A 20450-nucleotide genomic window follows, 5' to 3' on the forward strand; every position below is an offset into this window, starting at 1 on the left:
CTCTATTGAAAGTATCACTTTCCTCATTTAATGCACTTTGAAAAACACATCTGTACGAACTCACCAGCATCTTACTTTAGGGTAATAATAGCATACGGATTACTTTCCCGAACACAACGTGTGTGTGTGTGTGTGCGCGCACGCGCGCTCTCATACACACACTTTAAAAGTACAGTGGACACTCGGGTTGCGAGTGTGAGCCGTGCGCAGCATTCGCAACCTGCAGCAGAACATCTATGCACGCGCGGGTTGCAATTCAGCCCTTCTGCACATGCGCAAAGTGCAATTTAGCGCTTCCACGCAACCGCCGAAACCCGGTACTTCCGGGTTTCGGCGGTCCGTAACCCGAAAAAACACAACCTGAAGCATCTGTAACATGAGGTATGACTATAACAGGATGTAGAAACTAAATTCTGAAGAATTGTTTTGTTGTATTTGGCTGCTAAACTACAAAAATGGCATCACAATCCATTTATTCTGCAGGTCACTCACTATTTTACACCAGTCGTTTTCAACCAGTGCGCCGTTGCCTCCTGGGGTGCGCTGAATGATGGCCAGCCCAAGGTGGAGGAGATGCAGGGAATCATTAACTTCTGCACATGACCCCCCCCCCCCAAAACACACTTCACATGCATCCCGGGAGACAGCATGAAAAACAGACTATTTAGCCAAAATAACCCTCGGCTGTATAAATTCAGGATTTGGGTCAGTGGTCAGGAGAACAGGCTGTCAGATACAAATATGGTAAAAATCAACATCATCTCCGTTTGGCCTACAGCAGCCTGAAATACTGCATAAATAAGCCACAAGGCTCTGAAACATCGGCCATAAGGAAACTTAATCAGTGGGGCAGGGAAGGCTCTAGCAGGGGGCTCAATTCATGAATTACCAAAACAGTGCGGTTCAGCGAAATTAATCTCCCCTGTATGCTTGTGAAGTGGAACACAGGTTGGATGAACAACCAAGTTCTTTGACACACCACTGCTTCCCCCTCCCTTCTATGGAACAAGTCACCCTTGATGTGGGGAAGAGCGACGTCATGCACCTCAGTCCTGTGGTTCCTGTTTGGGGAAGTTACTGGAATAGCGCATGATTCAGCTCATAGGGCAGCAGCAACTATATCGCTCTTCCAACATACGAACTGGACCATAGACACAGATGTGCAGAACTGTTTCTCCTTCCCTAACACAGTGGACTCTCGGGTTGAGAACGTGCGGGTTGCAATTCGGTGCTTCTGCGCATGCGCGACTTAGCACTTTTGCACATGCGCGATTGCCAAAACCTGGAAGTAACCCATTCTGATACTTCTGGGTTTCAGAGCGTCCGTAACCTGAAAAAACGCAACCTGAAGCGTCTGTAACCCGAGGTATGACTGTAAATCTAGCTCATGGGTATACCCTAGGGATGCGGGTGGCGCTGTGGGTTAAACCACGGAGCCTAGGGCTTGCCAATCAGAAGGTCGGTGGTTCGAATCCCTGCGACGGGGTGAGCTCCCGTTGCTCGGTCCCTGCTCCTGCCAACCTAGCAGTTCGAAAGCACATCAAAGTGCAAGTAGATAAATAGGTACCACTCCGGCGGGAAGGTAAATGGCGTTTCCATGCGCTGCTCTGGTTTGCCAGAAGCGGCTTAGTCATGCTGGCCACATGACCTGGAAGCTGTACGCCGGCTCCCTTGGCCAATAAAGCGAGATGAGTGCCGCAACCCCAGAGTCGGTCATGACTGGACCTAATGGTCAGGGGTCCCTTTACCTTTATACCCTACTTTTTTCTCGGTGAGTGCCATGGCTAGCCCTGACAGGGCGCCAGACATGATGAACCAGACACCCCAAAGGCTGAGGACCCTGAGTAGCCGGCAGGGTTCCCTGAATCCAATGCTGGGGATCCCCTTGAGGGGGGCCCTCCAGGCGGAGGCTTGATGGAGAATCCCCAGAACTGCCAGAGGAGGGGTTGGAGCCACTCCTCAGTCCTCTAGAGGGTCCCGTGGACCACCAATTGGGAACCCACTGCCCTAAAGCCATGGGTTCTGTATATGCTCTGCTCTATTGTATTGACATGGCTCTTAAAAGCCACAGATCCAAAGCAGTCGACATGAGTATCTGAAGCAGCCAAGGCCGTATTAGGTGATAAGGAACGAATGAACTTACCAACACAGTCACAGCACTCGTCCCACAGTGTGCCCAGACACAACATGCACTCCTTGCAACAGGAACAGTTCCCTTCAACAGGCCGGCATTGACACAGCTCCTGGAAACACAACACACCATTTAGATATTTCTGAGTATAAAATACCACAGAAGACAAATGCCTTCCCCCACAACTACCACAGTTAGGAACATACATAGGAAGCTTTGTTAGGAACGTACATAGGAAACAAATATTCTGCTTTGTTGTCTCCTCCCCCCCCCCCCACTTTTGCTGCACTATAGACTCTCCAGACAGCAATAATGTGGTAACATTGGCTGGGGGGCGGGGGCGGGGGGAATCATAGAACAGAATAAATCCACCACCAAGGCATTATTGTGTCAAAAATATGTTGCAAAATACACCTGCAATAAAGCACCAGCCTGAAGAGGAGGAGGAGGAGGAAGAGAAGAAGAGTTTGGATTTGATATCCTGCCTTTCACTCCCCTTCAGGAGTCTCAAAGCGGCTAACATTCTCCTTTCCCTTCCTTCCCCACAACAAACACTCTGTGAGGTGAGTGGGGCTGAGAGACTTCAAAGAAGTGTGACTAGACCAAGGTCACCCAGCAGCTGCATGTGGAGGAGTGGAGACGCAAACCTGGTTCACCAGATTACGAGTCTACCGCTCTTAACCACTACACCACACTGGCTCTCCTTACCCATATACAATTGCAAAAACAGCCACACAAACCATTATTTAAGAGGGGCTGTATTTAATCGCACATTTGCTATGTACTGTGCAGATAACAGAAATCATCTTTTTGACTCCACTGCCATTTGGAAGCACAGTAACTTCTGCTATACAAAATTACCATGTATTATTTAATGAAATTCTCACCAGTGGAAGTATATATGTATTGTTTAAAATAAAGTAGGATGTACGCAAGCTATATTCCATAGCTCTAGTTTCCCCCCCTGCTAGCTCACTGTGATACACATAAACCAGGCTTCCTCAACCTCGGCCCTCCAGATGTTTTGAGACTACAGTTCCCATCATCCCTGACCACTGGTCCTGCTAGCTAGGGATCATGGGAGTTGTAGGCCAAAAAACATCTGGAGGGCCGAGGTTGAGGAAGCCTGACATAAACTATATATGGGTTAACATGCAGACTGCCAAGAACTTTATTAAAGCCAAAGTTCTCAGCGAAGAAGAAATGACTAACAGGATATTTAAAAGACTCATCCAGGGTCGCAACACAAATGAAACATGTCTCAAGACAAGAAACTGTTGATCTCATTCACATCTGTTACAGAGCTGATAAAATAAATATTTATGCAGATCATCCTTCCCACATTCTGGAAAAGGCAGTATAATGAACACAGCCTCTTCTACTTCACAGAGTGAAAGAATTTAGAGCAATGGATCTTGCTTAATCATCTTCCCGCATATTGAGTTCAGGGACCTGCTTTCATTATACATGGAATCTTCAACCTACAAAAAGTTAGTCATATCCGTTCCTCTTAAATCAGATATGAATGTTCCATGAGTTTCAAAGGGACCCAGGCATGACCCATCAAACATAGCCAGCAATACTGAAGGATGCTTTTCCCCCATAAGCAGCAATGTTGAAGTGTGTCAAGTTTCAAAATTAAAAGTACAGTGGTACTTCAGGTTAAGTACTTAATTCATTCCGGAGGTCCGTACTTAACCTGAAACTGTTCTTAACCTGAAGCACCACTTTAGCTAATGGGACCTCCTGCTGCTGCTGCGCCACCAGAGCACGATTTCTGTTCTCATCCTGAAGCAAAGTTCTTAACCTGAAGCACTGTTTCTGGGTCAGCAGAGCCTGTAACCTGAAGCGTATGTAACCTGAAGCATATGTAACCCGAGGTACCACTGTACTATGGTACTCCATTGCCTCTCAAGACAGATGGTTGCCAACAACAATTACCATGGCTATTTTACACACTGTGTTTTGCATAATAGGAGCGGCATTTTCCACCGGCAGAAATATACAAAGAATCAGAGCCAGAGACATGGATTCAGCATAACTAAAATTGGCTTAACTAAGGTTTTTGCACTCTAAGCGCTGAATATGACCTCGCCTTCACTTTACACAATGTCTTGGTATCTTCTGAATTAGCTGATTATCATATCAAAAACCTTAGCGCTCGCCTCATCTTATTTTTAAAAAAAATATAATTATATAAAGACAACCTAGCATATAAGTGTTTCCTGCATTACAAGGAGTTGGGACTAGATTACCCCTGGGTTCAATTCTAAGTAATCAGAGTTTTTGCATGGTATGTTTAATATTGCTCAAGTTAAATACACATTTTTAAAAATAGGGTGGTGGGTGTAGCCAACCCTTTAATTAGCAAGTCTTGGGCTTGTCCTTCTTGTGAGTCACTCTTCTCTAAGCTTGCGCATACAAACAAGATTCAGAGCAGACTGCCCTCAAGGTAACTCACACGGTAACTTGAAGGATTATTCTGAGATTACCCTTTGCGAAAGAAACAGAATTCCATCGTGTTTTAAGGAAACACTCCTGTTTAACTATGTTGGGTCATCATTGATTTCTAGGAACTATGTTGGGCCCACGACCTTAGTTCTCCCACTTACAGCAGCGAATAAATTCCTATTAATTTCCCAAAGGCTGGGGAACTTGAATTTTTACTTGGTACCCAAATGACAAAAGCAAGGGAGAGGGCACCCCATAGCCAGTGCCACGGAAAAGGCCCCGTCCTGTTTTCACCACATAATGCACTACTCCTGGCTGGGTGATGATGAAAAGGGCCTTCCCTCCAGGTCTAAGAGCAGCAAGGTTGTTGCAGGGCGAGGCACTAATTCAGGTATTTGGGCCCCAAGTCATTTAGGGATTCGCAGGTCAACACCAACACTTTGCATTCTGTCCAGAGGGAGCCACTGCCAACATTTCAGAAGGGGTGTTACTTGATTCTGGCTGCACAGGTTAACATTTCGGCCACTGCGGTCTCGAGTTAATTGTATATTCCAAACAGTCCTCAAGGGCAGCTCCACAAAGAGTGCATTACGATAGTCCAGCCAGGAAGTTGGCAGAGCACCAGTCACTGTGGCTAGCCCATCCTATAATTTTTCACTGGGCTGTATTCAATTTAGCAGACCCACTGAAAATAATGAACCTAAATTAGTGATCTCCATTAACTCCGATGGGTCTACTCCAGGCACGTCCAACAGGTAGATCGTGACCTACCGGTAGATCACTGGACATCTGCGGTAGATCACTGGCTCCCTCAAAGAAGCTCAACAAGTTTGTCTCCCGTAAGAAAAGCTCAACGTATTTGCCCTGAACCCCTAAAAAACTGGGCTTTCTTCCTCCCAAAAAACACCTCAACAAATTTGACCTGAACCCCCCAAAACAGGAGGTAGATCACTGCCAGTTTTTAACTCTGTGAGTAGATCATAGTTTCTTGGGAGTTGGCCACCCCTGATCTACTCTGACTAGGATTAGCACTGAATACCACCCAGCATATTCAATTAGTGCATTACTATTCTGAAATTGCAACTTCTGACAACCTGGCTGTTATGATAAACAGTAATTTCATTACTGCAGTTTCAATTCATCATTATTTCATTATCCTCACCACATCACATTCAGTCTCCTACAGATATTTAACATTTATCTCAGAATGCTAAATCTGCCAAAGCCTACATTGTATATTGTTCAAGGGCTATAGCTAATGCTTGCCCTACAATGGACATGGTTAACTTAGATTCAGGTAGGTAGCCGTGTTGGTCTGACGCAGTCAAAATAAAAAATAGTTCAGCAGCACCTTAGAGGCCAACTAAACTTGTTCTGGGTATAAGCTTTATACCAAGAACAAATTTAGTTGGTCTCTAAGGTGCTAGTGGACTATGATTAACTTTGGTTCATCGATTTCAATATGTCTACTCTGAGTAGGTTGGGGATTGTCTATACTCTACTGAGAAAAGAAGGCAAGGTTTTGCATTCATTGCCCAAATAAGCTCATATTACGGGGAAGAGAAAATAGATTAAAGGCATGAAATGCACGTTAGAGTGCCAATTCATCTAATTAATCAGTTTGACTCCACAATATTATCCACTGTAAGGCTGATTTTTTATTTGTTGTAAGACAAATGAACATTTGAAAGAAAGGTAGAGACAAAAACTCCCGTTCGTGCCGACACAAACTTCGTTTTTATTTTGCTTCTTATTTCAGGATTACTTATTCATCACATAATGGATTGAAGTTGAAGCCTGACAAGACAGAAGTACTGTTTTGGGGGGACAGGAGGCAGGCAGGTGTCGGGGACTCCCTGGTCCTGAATGGGGTAACTGTGCCCCTGAAGGACCAGGTGCGCAGCCTGGGAGTCATTTTGGACTCACAGCTGTCCATGGAGGTGCAGGTCAATTCTGTATCCAGGGCAGCTGTCTACCAACTCCACCTGGTACGCAGGCTGAGAGCCTACCCACCCGCGGACTGTCTCACCAGAGTGGTGCATGCTCTGGTTATCTCCTGCTTGGACTACTACAATGCGCTCTACGTGGGGCTACCTTTGAAGGTGACTCGGAAACTACAACTAATCCAGAATGCGGCAGCTAGACTGGAGACTGGGAGCGGCCGCCGAGACCACATAACACCGGTCTTGAAAGACCTACATTGGCTCCCAGTACGTTTCCGAGCACAATTCAAAGTGTTGGTGCTGATCTTTCAAGCCCTCAATGGCCTCAGCCCAGTAGACCTGAAGGAACGTCTCCACCCCCATCGTTCTGCCCAGACACGGAGGTCCAGCTCCGAGGGCCTTCTGGCAGTTCCCTCATTGCGAGAAGCAAAGCTACAGGGAAGCAGGCAGAGGGCCTTCTCAGCAGTGGTGCCCGCCCTGTGGAACGCCCTCCCAGCGATAAACAACTACCTGACATTCAGAAGACATCTTAAGGCAGCCCTGTTCAGGGAAGTTTTTAATGTGTGATATTTTAGTGTATTTTTGGTTTCTATGGAAGCCGCCCAGAGTGGCTGGGGAAATCCAGCCAGATGGGCGGGGTACAAATAATAATAATAATAATAATAATAATAATAATAATAATAATAATAATAAATTCATGCTGTTAACAGCCAACCTGTACTTTCCTACCCATTTGCGACAAAAATTGTATTCCCTCCTACCTGTATTAAACACTTGCTGACATCGCTTGCACAGAGAGCCTTGTTGCAGCACATTGAGGATGGGACCCAGAAGAACAGCAAACTAATAAGTGCCGCCGCTGTGCAGTACCACAACCTCATCTTTCTTGAAAGAGGGAGATTTCTGGAACTTTCAGACAGCACTGAAATATAAAAAAAGGCAGCAATTGAAGCATCTACATTTACAGAAGCAGAAATTAGGTCTCTTTCATCCTTACCACATGCTCCTAAAACAGTTTTTTTGTTTTCTCTGTGGGTTTTCCACACTCAGTCCAGCATGTGTCAAAAGCCATTCTTGAATAATCCTAGACTACTTTTCTATAGACTTCAAACTTTTTTAAAAAGAAAGCTTCACACTTTGAATTCTAATCAAGGTTTAGTGAGAAAGGACAGGACCTGAAATAAATGAATTGTGGCTAAAAAGTAGGAGGGGGAAGTTCTAGCCGGGAAGCTGATGCAAAGATTACTGCCTCCAATTTAAAAATAATGAGAACGTGTTTTAACACAACCCCAAACTGTTTCTCAACACTGGGTGTCTAGATGTATACATTTACAAAACAAGGCTTTTAAATAAAGAACAAGATGAGTGCCACATGTTTATGAACGGAGAGCAGCATTGTAATTGGTACAAAAAGTTACAGGAGTTCAGCAGGAAGTCAGAGGATAGGCACTGACTGGAAATGAAGTGACCACCGCAAAATGATTGCATGCGCGAACAGTATTGAAAGTGGGATATTGTAAGTGTCCACTCAAAGATTTGTTAACAGCAGAAGGCCAACTAAAATTGAAAACATTTGAAGACATAGTTATTAACAGATTGGTTACAGTATCATCAATTAAACAATGTCTTTAAAGTACATAAGAAAAAAGGTTTTGATACACAGAGGTCGAGGCCTGAAATAGATCTGTTGGAAAATAATGTGAAAGTACTTTCAAAAATGTACAAATTACTTTTAGAATGGTATCCAAAAGATGAAGCAGTTAAGGCAGAGATTTTGGATATAATATACAATTTTCAGCATGGGAAAAGTTATGGAAAGTGGATCTAAAATTTACTGCATGCTGTTTGTTGAAGGAAAACTATGAAAATGATATACCATTGGTATCTAACACCGAGTAAAATTGTGAAAATGTACAGAACTACAGTGGTACCTCGGGTTAAGTACTTAATTCCTTCCGGAGGTCCGTACTTAACCTGAAACTGTTCTTAACCTGAAGCACCACTTTAGCTAATGGGGCCTCTTGCTGCTGCTGCGCCGCCGAAGCACGATTTCTGTTCTCATCCTGAAGCAAAGTTCTTAACCCGAGGTACTATTTCTGGGTTAGTGGAGTCTGTAACCTGAAGCGTATGTAACCTGAAGCGTATGTAACCCGAGGTACCACTGTAGTTCAAATCTGTGTTGGAAATGCAAAGGGAAAGAGGTCTTGCGGAGTGGTAAAAGCTTCCTGGGAAACGATATATAGTGAGTTAAAGAAAATGTTTAAGAAACCTTTTGTTAAAAAACCAGAAGCTTTTCTGTTAGGTTTAATAGGTGAAGAGACACCAAGAGAAGACAAAAGACTTTTCATGTCTGCAACGACGGCAGCGAGAATGCTTCTAGCCCAGGGATGGAAGGAGGAAGAAGTAGCCACCAGAAAAGAACGGCGGACCAAGATGACGGAGTACACAGAGATGGCGAGACTGATGGGAAAGATCAGAAACCAGGAAGATCAAGTGTTTTCAAAAGACTGGAATAAATTTTTAATATATTTAAAATACCACTGTAAACAGTTAAAATCATTGGCAGGGATACAGTGACACTTGTAATGTGAAATGAACTTTGGTAATTATGGGTATACAACAGATAGATGCAGAAAAAGAAAGAATATAATTTCTTTGAATATGGAACCCATGGAGGAAGGGAAGGAGGTCCGAAGGTTTGAAAGAACCTTTTATTTTAATGTTTAGAAAGGGTTAAAGTGAAAATGTTTAAAATTTTGAAAAACCAATAAAAAAAATTTAAAGGGGGGAAAATAAAGTGAGATATTGTATGACTGCCCCAATAGCATCATGAGCACGAATCATCATGCATGTGCAATAAAAAAATGACATCTGGAGGGGTCCTTACATCATTTCCAGAAACTGGCTCCCTAGCTAGGGAGCTTCTTCCACATGCCTGAAGCTGGCAAAGGTTGATTAATCAAAACCATGATGGGTTTGGAGCAAGCTAAGGAAACGTGGAATGTCCTTTATGTCACCCTCTTGGTTATAAGCACCTAAGAGCAGCTTTCTGGACCTCAGCAATGGTTATGGGATGCTTACTGGAGGAATATCACTCGCACAGACTGCTAACAGTGTACTTCCACTCCCCATCACACATTTTCTGTTGCCAGCTTTCTAGATTTTAGAAAGACACACCTGAAAATGGCCTGATAATCTTAGCTAACAGCAACCTGGCAAGACTGTGCTGAATTTTGAGAAACCTGTTTATAGCGTTGGCTTCAGGCACGCTGCTGCAGATGGCCATGGACCTTTCTCTCCTGAAAGGCACTCTGGCCCTAAAAACTTTGAGGCATAAAAACCAGTAAAAAATTGCTATTAGGGGAGGGACGGGGATGCTGAAAATTAATCCGTAACACCTGCTTGAACCTATGTTTCTTAGTTCCATAAAACAGAGAAGTATGTTACTCAAAAGTAGGTGCTTTTTTTACCCACCCAGACACATTTCAGGGGGCATTGGAAGCTGCTCAGAAATTACCTTCACACTCATTCACCCATAATAAAAGGATCCTCTTTGCCACTCACATGCTAGGAACTCGGAGCCAGCTAAAGTTGTTAAAAGGAGCTTACAATGTTCTTAAAAGTTCCATTTTTCTGCAGGGCGAAGGCAGTAGAATAGTGCAATGCAATTGTATCAGCATACTTTATTCAAAATATAACTTACGCTGCTTACCTATTTTATTCTTGAAAACCCAATAAAAATTATTTTTAAGAAGCCAGGCCAAATTTTAACACCCCCCCCTTAAGCCCCTTGAGATGGCAAAAGGAAACTTTTCGAGGATCCTAAAACCTTTTCCTTAAAAACAAAAACAAACACTGGACTTCCAAGGGAGGGAAGAAGAGCTAAGGAAAAAAAGCAAATGTGTTGGGCCAAGAGAGACAAACCCGAGCCAAAAACAGACGAAAACAGCTCCTCACCTCTGGCGTGGTTTGCTGGAGCGGGTTTGGGAGGAGGAAATAAAAATAAAAATAAAACCAGCACCGGTGGCAGCTGGTACCCTCGCAGCAGGGACAGACGAGGAGGGAGAAGGAGAAAACGAAAAAGAGGCCCATACACAGAAAAGAAACTGTGTTGGGACAATGTTGTTTTGCAAAAAGCAACCAATATAAATATTGCATTTTACAAAATTATGTTATCTTGATTTGCACCCTTTCCCCTTCTTTATATATATATATAGAGAGAGCTGCACGCTCACATCAAGAAAAACAGCGTCAAGGTTGCATTTTGCAAATACCTATCGTGCTTTCATCATCGTCATCATCATTTTTAATTTGAATACCGTCTTTCTGTCTTACAATACTCAAGCCGGTTGACAAGCTGAAGAAACAAAAAATGTACATCTTACAACAATCTAATGCAATGCAAAATAGCTTTGGCTCGCTGCATTTTGCAAAATAATTTCAGCTTGTTGCCTTTTGCAAAGTAACTTTAGCTCGCTGCATTTTGCAAAGTGTAACATCGGCGTTTTAAGACAGCCGTTCGGCGAAAGGCAACGAGGGAATGCTGTAATGATAAAGCAACAAGTCGCTTTGTGTTTTTTATATATATACATACACACACACACACACACACACATATATATATACATATATATATATACACACACATATGTATATATATTATATATATTAATATACACATACATATATATATTGGGAAAAAAGAAATGATAAAGCAACAAGTTGCTTTGTGTTATATATACATACATATATATATATATATATATATACACACACACACACACACACACACACATATATATATATACATATATACATATACACACACACATATGTATATATATAATATATATTAATATACACATACATATATATATATTGGGAAAAAAGAAATGATAAAGCAACAAGTTGCTTTGTGTTATATATACATACATATATATATATATATATATATATACACACACACACACACACACACACACACACATATATATATATATATATATATACACACACACACACACACACACACACACACATATATATATATATTGAAACAATTTTTTTCCCCTTCCAGTAGCACCTTAAAGACCAACTAAGTTAGTTCTTGGTATGAGCTTTCGTGTGCATGCACACTTCTTCAGATACACACGAAAGCTCATACCAAGAACTAACTTAGTTGGTCTTTAAGGTGCTACTGGAAGGAAAAAAATTTTTTTGTTTTGACTATGGCAGACCAACACGGCTACCTATATATATTGAAAAGAAAGTCACTTTGCAAAAATGCAACAGTGCGCGCATATATGCGCGCACTGTTGCATTTTTGCAAAGTGGCTTTCTTTTCACAACCTCACTTCGGCTTGTGTTGCATCCCGCCTTCTCCCGACGCCCTTATTATTATTATTATTATTTCCCCCTGTGAGTGGGGAGAGAGAGAGGACCCCCAGAGTTGCCCTAACACCCCTCCCCCCCCCAACCCCAAGAGCCCAATTCCCCAGAGCTTCTTTAAACAACGCCGCCCCCCTTCCCCCCCCAAAAAAACCCCCATGAACTTTCCCATCCTCTCGGGAGGAGGCTCTATTATTTGGGGCCGGTCCCCCCCCCAATGGCCGCCCCCTTCCCGCCCTCCCTTACCCCGCAGCCGTCGCCGTCGTCGTCCTCGCCTCCTCTGGGTCGCGCAGGGCCAGGCGGCTGGCAGCGTGAGGCGCCTGAAAGGGCCCCTTGCCTGCCTGCCTCGCTGCCTGCCTGGCACTCCAGACCCGGCTGTGAGAGGGAGGAGGAGGAGAAGGAGGCGGGAAGAAGGAATGGCCGCCGCCGCCTCCGCCTCTTCTTCTTCTTCCTCCCCGCCATTCACAGGCACACGCCCCGCCGCCTGAGGAGAATTCTCCTCAGGACCGGGCCCCGAGGGAGAGGCCTCGCCCTTTCTCACGGGCGGCAGCGGCGGGGCGAAGGAGACGCCCTGGGCCGCGTCGCCGGGGAGGCGAGCGCCTGAGGGAGCGGAAGGGCCGGAGCAGTTCCCGCCCATTTTTTTATTATTATTATTATTACCTTTGGTTATTAAGATTCGTCTACCGCCTTTGAGCCCAAAGGTCTCAGGGCGGCGGGCGAAGCTGAGAAAATGAATTACTAGGCAGCATAATGAGGGGGGCGGGAAACGAAAAAGATAAGGCAGGGCCAGTGTGGGATTTACCTATAAGCTAAACAAGCTATAGCTTAGGACCACACTTTACCTATAAGCTAAACAAGCTATAGCTTAGGACCACACTTTACCTATAAGCTAAACAAGCTATAGCTTAGGACCACACTTTACCTATAAGCTAAACAAGCTATAGCTTAGGACCACACTTTACCTATAAGCTAAACAAGCTATAGCTTAGGACCACACTTTACCTATAAGCTAAACAAGCTATAGCTTAGGACCACACTTTACCTATAAGCTAAACAAGCTATAGCTTAGGACCACACTTTACCTATAAGCTAAACAAGCTATAGCGTAGGACCACACTTTACCTATAAGCTAAACAAGCTATAGCGTAGGACCACACTTTACCTATAAGCTAAACAAGCTATAGCGTAGGACCACACTTTACCTATAAGCTAAACAAGCTATAGCTTAGGACCACACTTTACCTATAAGCTAAACAAGCTATAGCTTAGGACCACACTTTACCTATAAGCTAAACAAGCTATAGCTTAGGACCACACTTTACCTATAAGCTAAACAAGCTATAGCTTAGGACCACACTTTACCTATAAGCTAAACAAGCTATAGCTTAGGACCACACTTTACCTATAAGCTAAACAAGCTATAGCTTAGGACCACACTTTACCTATAAGCTAAACAAGCTATAGCTTAGGACCACACTTTACCTATAAGCTAAACAAGCTATAGCTTAGGACCACACTTTACCTATAAGCTAAACAAGCTATAGCTTAGGACCACACTTTACCTATAAGCTAAACAAGCTATAGCTTAGGACCACACTCTCTTGGCCCCCCCCCCAATAAATTTAAGTGGGGGGGCACTGGATGTAAATTTCCAAAATATAAGAGTAAAATAAAATAAAACCTACATACAGCAACAGTGTTTGTGTGTTGTGTAGGCTCCTATGGTGTAAGTCATGGGCCCCACCTGCTCCCTAAAATATCACTGGTTTGCTCCTTTCTGTGTATAGGGTGCCTACATTCTGCATAAAGAAGACCATAAAGAAGGCTGGTCGCCGAAGAATGGATGCTTTTGAATTCTGGTGCTGGAGGAGACTCTTGAGAGTCCCATGGACTGCAAGAAGATCAAACCTCTCCATTCTGAAGGAAATCAGCCCTGAGTGCTCACTGGAAGGACAGATCCTGAAGCTGAGGCTCCAATACTTTGGCCACCTCATCAGAAGAGAAGACTCCCTGGAAAAGACCCTGATGTTGGGAAAGATGGAGGGCACAAGGAGAAGGGGACGACAGAGGATGAGATGGTTGGATGGTGTTCTCGAAGCTACCAATATGAGTTTGACCATAAAGAAGGGTGGTCGCCGAAGAATGGATGCCTTTGAATTCTGGTGCTGGAGGAGACTCTGGAGAGTCCCATGGACTGCAAGAAGATCAAATGTATCCATTCTGAAGGAAATCAGCCCTGGGTGCTCACTGGAAGGACAGATCCTGAAGCTGAGGCTCCAAGACTTGGGCCACCTCATGAGAAGAGAAGACTCCTGATGCTGGGAAAGATGGAGGGCACAAGGAGAAGGGGACGACAGATGAGATGGTTGGATGGTGTTCTTGAGGCTACCAGCATGAGTTTGACCACACTGCGGGAGGCAGTGGAAGACAGGAGTGCCTGGCGTGCTCTGGTCCAGGGGGTCATGAAGAGGCGGACACGACTAAACAACAACAACACATTTTTAGGGTGCCTACATTCTGCATGTGCAAATGGCTTGAGATACCTATGAGGTCCATAGAGCATATATTCAACATGGGACGCGGGTGGCGCTGTGGGTAAAACCTCAGTGCCTAGGGCTTGCCGATCGCATGGTCGGCGGTTTGATTCCCCGCGGCGGGGTGAGCTCCCGTCGTTCGGTCCCAGCTCCTGCCCACCTAGCAGTTCGAAAGCACTCTTAAGTGCAAGTAGATAAATAGGGACCGCTTTATAGCGGGAAAGTAAACGGCGTTTCCGTGTGCTGCGCTGGTGCTGGCTCGCCAGAGCAGCTTCGTCACGCTGGCCACGTGACCCGGAAGTGTCTTCGGACAGCGCCGGCTCATGGCTTCTAGAGCGAGATGAGCAGGCAACCCTAGAGTCGGACACGACTGGCCCGTATGGGCAGGGGTACCTTTACCTTTACCTTTTTATATATTCAACACAAAAAAAAACAGTGACAATTTGTTGTTGACAAAGGACAGCTGGACATAGAAAGGGCCCCATTATTTTCAGGAGCTTAAGGCCTCATCAAACCTAAATCCGGCCCTGGGCATGGCATAGTGATAAAATAAGCACAATAACAGCAAACCCCCCATATATATATATATATATATATATATATATATATATATATATATACACACACACACACACCCCGTGTGTATATATATACACACCCCGCCCATCTGGCTGGGTTTCCCCAGCCACTCTGGGTGGCTTCCAACAAAACACCAAAAACAAGAAAACATCTAACATTAAAAGCTTCCCTAAACAGTAAACCCCCCTAATAATCATAGTAATAATAATAACCCCACACACATTTAACAGGCCATAGACAATGATAATTTTAGTTTACATACCGCCCTTTAGCCAAAGTTCTCAGGGCAACAATTAGGAACATACAGTGGTGCCTCGCAAGACGAAATTAATCCGTTCCGCGAGTCTCTTCGTCTTTCGGTTTTTTCGTCTTGCGAAGCACGGCTCTTAGCGGCTATTAACGGCTTAGCGGCTATTAACGGCTTAGCGGCTTTAAGAAAAAGGAAACAAACTCGCAAGAACTCGCAAGACGTTTCGTCTTGCGAAGCAAGCCCATAGGGAAATTCGTCTTGCGGAACGACTCAAAAAACGGAAAACCCTTTCGTCTAGCGAGTTTTTCGTCTTGCGAGGCATTCGTCTTGCATGGCACCACTGTAAATCTTCAACCAGGCCTTTGAATAATATCCTGCAGCTTTTTACGTGTTATCACTGGGAAAGGGTGTGTTGTGTTATTGTTTGTTTGTTTACTTGTGCTTTATCTTGTCATTTATCCTGCATACTGCCCTGAGGTATTTTCTTGAAGGCTGGCATTTACCGGTACTTTTTTCCTCTCCATCTTCCTGTATAATTTTTTATGAAGCCTCCCAACAGTATTTCAAAGCGTTTATCATCATAAGATGCTTTATGAACATGCGCAAAGTTTCTTCTGAACTTCCCACCCCCTCCTTTCCTGATGTTTTCTCTCTCTCCCTTTTATTAGCTTTTTTAGGAACTCGTTTTTATTATCTAAACCCCACTACCGATAAATCCGCTTGAATTTCAAAAAAGGGTGGTATATAAATTAAATAAATAAAGTACGCAGCATAATAAAAACGTAACGTGCAGCATAATAACAAAAATCATTATAACAGCACACGCATACACAGACATCTTGAACAGGCCATAGATTATTTAATGGCTGAAGGCCTAAGTAGACACATGGGCAGCTGAAGGCGATGGTGCCAGGCGAGCCTCTCTGGGGAAAGCATTGCACAGAAGGGGAGCCACCACAGAAAAGGCCCGTTCTTGTGTTGTCCCCCGTATATCACCACCATGAAATGGTAGCGTTGGAAGGTACCCCTTGGGTCATCTATCCCAACCCCACTCAGTCATCAAGCTCACAGGGCGACTTTGAGCCAGTCTCAGCCTAACTTACCTCACAAGCTTGTTGTGAGGATGAAATTGGGCAGAGGAGAACCACGTGCCCACTTTGAGCTCTGTGGAATAAAAAGGTGTCATACAAAGGAGATATAGACATATACCGTATTTTTTGCTCTATAAGACACACTTTTTCCCTCCTAAAAAGTAAGGGGAAATGTGTGTGTGTCTTATGGAGCGAATGCAGGATGCGCAGCTATCCCAGAAGCCAGAACAGCAAGAGGGATCGCTGCTTTCGCTGTGCAGTGATCCCTCTTGCTGTTCTGGCTTCTGGGATTCAGAATATATTTTTCTTGTTTTCCTCCTCCAAAAACTAGGTGCGTCTTATGGTCTGATGCGTCTTATAGAGTGAAAAATATGGTATATACAGTGGTACCTCGGGTTACATATGCTTCAGGTTACAGACTCTGCTAACCCAGAAATAGTGCTTCAGGTTAAGATCTTTGCTTCAGGATAGGAACAGAAATTGTGCTCCGGCGGTGTGGCGGCAGCTGGAGGCCCCATTAGCTAAAGTGGTGCTTCAGGTTAAGAACAGCTTCAGGTTAAGAACAGACCTCCGGAACGAATTAAGTACTTAACCTGAGGTACCACTGTATTTATGTGTGTGTGTGTGTGTGTGTGTGTGTGTGTATATATATATATATATATAAAATCTCCCCACAAAGGGTTCTCCTCTCACCCCTGGAATCAGGGCCTGATTTAGGTTTGATGAGGCCCTATGCTACTGAAGGTAATGGGGCCTTAATGATGATGATGATGATAATGATAATGATGATAATAATATTTATATCCCGCCCATCTGGCTGAGTCTCCCCAACCACTTTGTCAACAACAAATTGTCACTTTTTTGTGTGTTGAATATATGCTCTATGGTAACTTATGGACCTCATAGGTATCTCAAGCCATTTGCACATGCAGAATGTAGGCACCCTATATATAGAAAGGAGCAAACCAGGGATATTTTAGGGAGCAGGCTAGCAGGCGGGGCCCATGACTTACATCATAGGAGCCTACACAATACAAAACACTGTTGCTGTATGTAAGTTTTATTTTGTTTTTTATCTTATATTTTGGAAATGTACATCTAGGGGTTTTTTCCCCTTTAATTTTTTTGGGGCCTCCAAGAGAGTGCGGTCCAAAGCTATAGCTTGTTTACCTTATACGCAAATCCGGCACTGCCTGGAATGTGTGTTCCTCACTCAGAGAAATACACCCTTGCGAGTACCTGGCAAAACTCCCTTTTGAAAGACTGGCTTTCTCCCTTTGTTTTGCTGGTTTGATCACACCTGTGCGATCACAGCGCCACCTATTGCCCATGCAAGTACTTTCTAAGGGCTTAATCCAGGAACGAAGATCATGGCCACTGGTCCCATCACCTCCTGGCAAATAGAAGGGGAAGAAATGGAGGCAGTGAGAAATTTTACTTTCTTGGGCTCCATGATCACTGCAGATGGTGACAGCAGCCACAAAATTAAAAGACGCCTGCTTCTTGGGAGAAAAGCAATGACAAACCTAGACAGCATCTTGAAAAGCAGAGACATCACCTTGCCAACAAAGGTCCGTATAGTTAAAGCTATGGTTTTCCCAGTAGTGATGTATGGAAGTGAGAGCTGGACCATAAAGATGGCTGATCGCCGAAGAATGGATGCTTTTGAATTCTGGTGCTGGAGGAGACTCTTGAGAGTCCCATGGACTGCAAGAAGATCAAACCTCTCCATTCTGAAGGAAATCAGCCCTGAGTGCTCACTGGAAGGACAGATCCTGAAGCTGAGACTCCAATACTTTTGCTTCCTCATGAGAAGATAAGACTCCCTGGAAAAGACCCTGATGTTGGGAAAGATGGAGGGCACAAGGAGAAGGGGAGACAGAGGACGAGATGGTGGGACAGTGTTCTTGAAACTACCAACATGAGTTTGACCAAACTGCGGGAGGCAGTGGAAGACAGGAAGTGCCTGGCCTGCTCTGGTCCAGAGGGTCACGAAGAGTCGGACACGACTAACTAAACAACAACAACAATCCTTGAATGGCGAGACAGTGGGCTTCCAGATATTGTTGGACTGCAATTGGCATCAGCCAGCACGGTCGCCAACCAGGGATGTGGGTTAATAATAGAGGAACAACCTCTAGCAGCCTCTGGTTCCGCTTCCCTTGCTTGGCCCCAGTGATTGCACATAGCAATGCCTTACTCTGGAGGAGATGTGCCTGCTTTGGGGGTGTATTATTTTGCAGGTGCACTGTTGGTGATTGTGAAAATTGGGATTCACAGTTCTATGCTAAAAATTGGGCTTGGTTTGGCGTGCCAGCATCTGCAGGAAAGCTGCCTGTGCGTGAACGTAAGAGTCATAAGAAGAGTCTGGCTACTGGGTCTGGCTACTCCCCTGGGCAAAATATTGCACCCCAAGAATATATTCTTGCATGCATCCCAATCTCTGAGCAGCGAGAGACTTCAGGGGTTCCAGCCGATGCCCCAGGTTGTGTCCTTGGAATAAATGCCAGTGGAGACTGTGGCATCTTTTGGATACATGGTTTTATTTGCACATACAGTGGTACCTTGGTTCTCAAACGCCTTGGTACCCAAACACTGCAAACACGGAAGTGTTCTGGGTTGCAAAGTTTTATTGGAAGCTGAATTTGCTCCATTTTGTGTTACGCTTCCAATTTGAGTGCCACACTTTCGTTTTGAGTGTTACGCTGAGGTCTGTCTGTTTTTGCTATGTATTTTGTGTTTTTGCAGCTTTTTGTTTTTGTGACTGTGTGGAACCCAGTTCAGCTACTGATTGATTGATCGTTGTGGCTGCAGTACATTGTTTATTGCTTCCATTTTATGGATCAATGGTCTTGTTAGATAGTAAAATTCATGCCAAATTGCTGTTTTAGGAGTTGTTTTTAAAAGTCTGGAACGGATTAATCCACTTTACATTACTTTCTATGGGAAAGCGCGCCTTGGTTTTGGAACGCTTTGGTTTTGGAACGGACTTCCGGAACGGATTAAGTTTGAGAACCAAGGTACCACAGTATTTAGAACATAATGTAGAAGGGCTCACAGTGTTGACACTCCAAACAGGCATTGCTTTCCCATTAGGCTTTCATGTGAGTGGTGGTCATGGCTTTGGAATCAGCACACATAGCAAAACTCTGCATGTCATAGAATCATAGAATCATAGAGTTGGAAGAGACCACAAGGGCCATTGAGTCCAACCCCCTGCCAAGCAGGAAACACCATCAGAGCACTCCTGACATATGGTTGTCAAGCCTCTGCTTAAAGACCTCCAAAGAAGGGAGACTCCACCACACTCCTTGGCAGCAAATTCCACTGTCAAACAGCTCTTACTGTCAGGAAGTTCTTCCTAATGTTTAGGTGGAATCTTCTTTCTTGTAGTTTGGATCCATTGCTCCGTGTCCGCTTCTCTGGAGCAGCAGAAAACAACCTTTCTCCCTCCTCTATGTGACATCCTTTTATATATTTGAACATGGCTATCATATCACCCCTTAGCCTCCTCTTCTCCAGGCTAAACATGCCCAGCTCCCTTAGCCGTTCCTCATAAGGCATCGTTTCCAGGCCTTTGACCATTTTGGTTGCCCTCCTCTGGACACGTTCCAGTTTGTCAGTGTCCTTCTTGAACTGTGGTGCCCAGAACTGGACACAGTACTCCAGGTGATGTCTGACCAGAGCAGAATACAGTGGCACTATTACTTCCCTTGATCTAGATGCTATACTCCTATTGATGCAGCCCAGAATTGCATTGGCTTTTTTAGCTGCCGCGTCACACTGTTGGCTCATGTCAAGTTTGTGGTCAACCAAGACTCCTAGATCCTTTTCACATGTAGTGCTCTCAAGCCAGGTGTCACCCATCTTGTATTTGTGCCTCTCATTTTTTTTTGCCCAAGTGCAATACTTTACATTTCTCCCTGTTAAAATTCATCTTGTTTGTTTTGGCCCAGTTCTCTAATCTGTCAAGGTCGTTTTGAAGTGTGATCCTGTCCTCTGGGGTGTTAGCCACCCCTCCCAGTTTGGTGTCATCTGCAAATTTGATCAGGATGCCCTTGAGTCCATCATCCAAGTCGTTGA

The 20450-nt window shown here is 44.4% G+C and overlaps 1 protein-coding gene and 1 long non-coding RNA gene across 5 annotated transcripts in view; one reads left to right on the top strand and one right to left on the bottom strand.

Moving 5' to 3' along the window:
- The window catches only part of LOC128423885 (uncharacterized), a 130940-nt gene that overhangs the window by 53772 nt on the left and 56718 nt on the right, over window positions 1-20450 (top strand). The window lies entirely within an intron of this gene.
- The window catches only part of TWSG1 (twisted gastrulation BMP signaling modulator 1), a 194694-nt gene that overhangs the window by 3807 nt on the left and 170437 nt on the right, over window positions 1-20450 (bottom strand). Inside the window, exons 1-3 of one of the 4 annotated variants that reach the window (XM_053409436.1) lie at window positions 12160-12299; window positions 7287-7447; window positions 2144-2243 (exon numbers count right to left, since the gene is read on the bottom strand). In XM_053409436.1, coding sequence (XP_053265411.1) covers window positions 2144-2243; window positions 7287-7406 — 220 coding nt within the window. In that variant the 5' untranslated portion in view covers window positions 7407-7447; window positions 12160-12299. Of the gene's footprint in view, window positions 1-2143; window positions 2244-7286; window positions 7448-7979; window positions 8171-10799; window positions 10921-12159; window positions 12300-20450 lie in introns of those variants that run through there. The other 3 variants (XM_053409433.1, XM_053409435.1, XM_053409437.1) reach the window with 3 other exon arrangements.

Source organism: Podarcis raffonei, chromosome 12, assembly GCF_027172205.1.
Source record: "Podarcis raffonei isolate rPodRaf1 chromosome 12, rPodRaf1.pri, whole genome shotgun sequence".
NCBI classification, from domain to species: domain Eukaryota; kingdom Metazoa; phylum Chordata; class Lepidosauria; order Squamata; family Lacertidae; genus Podarcis; species Podarcis raffonei.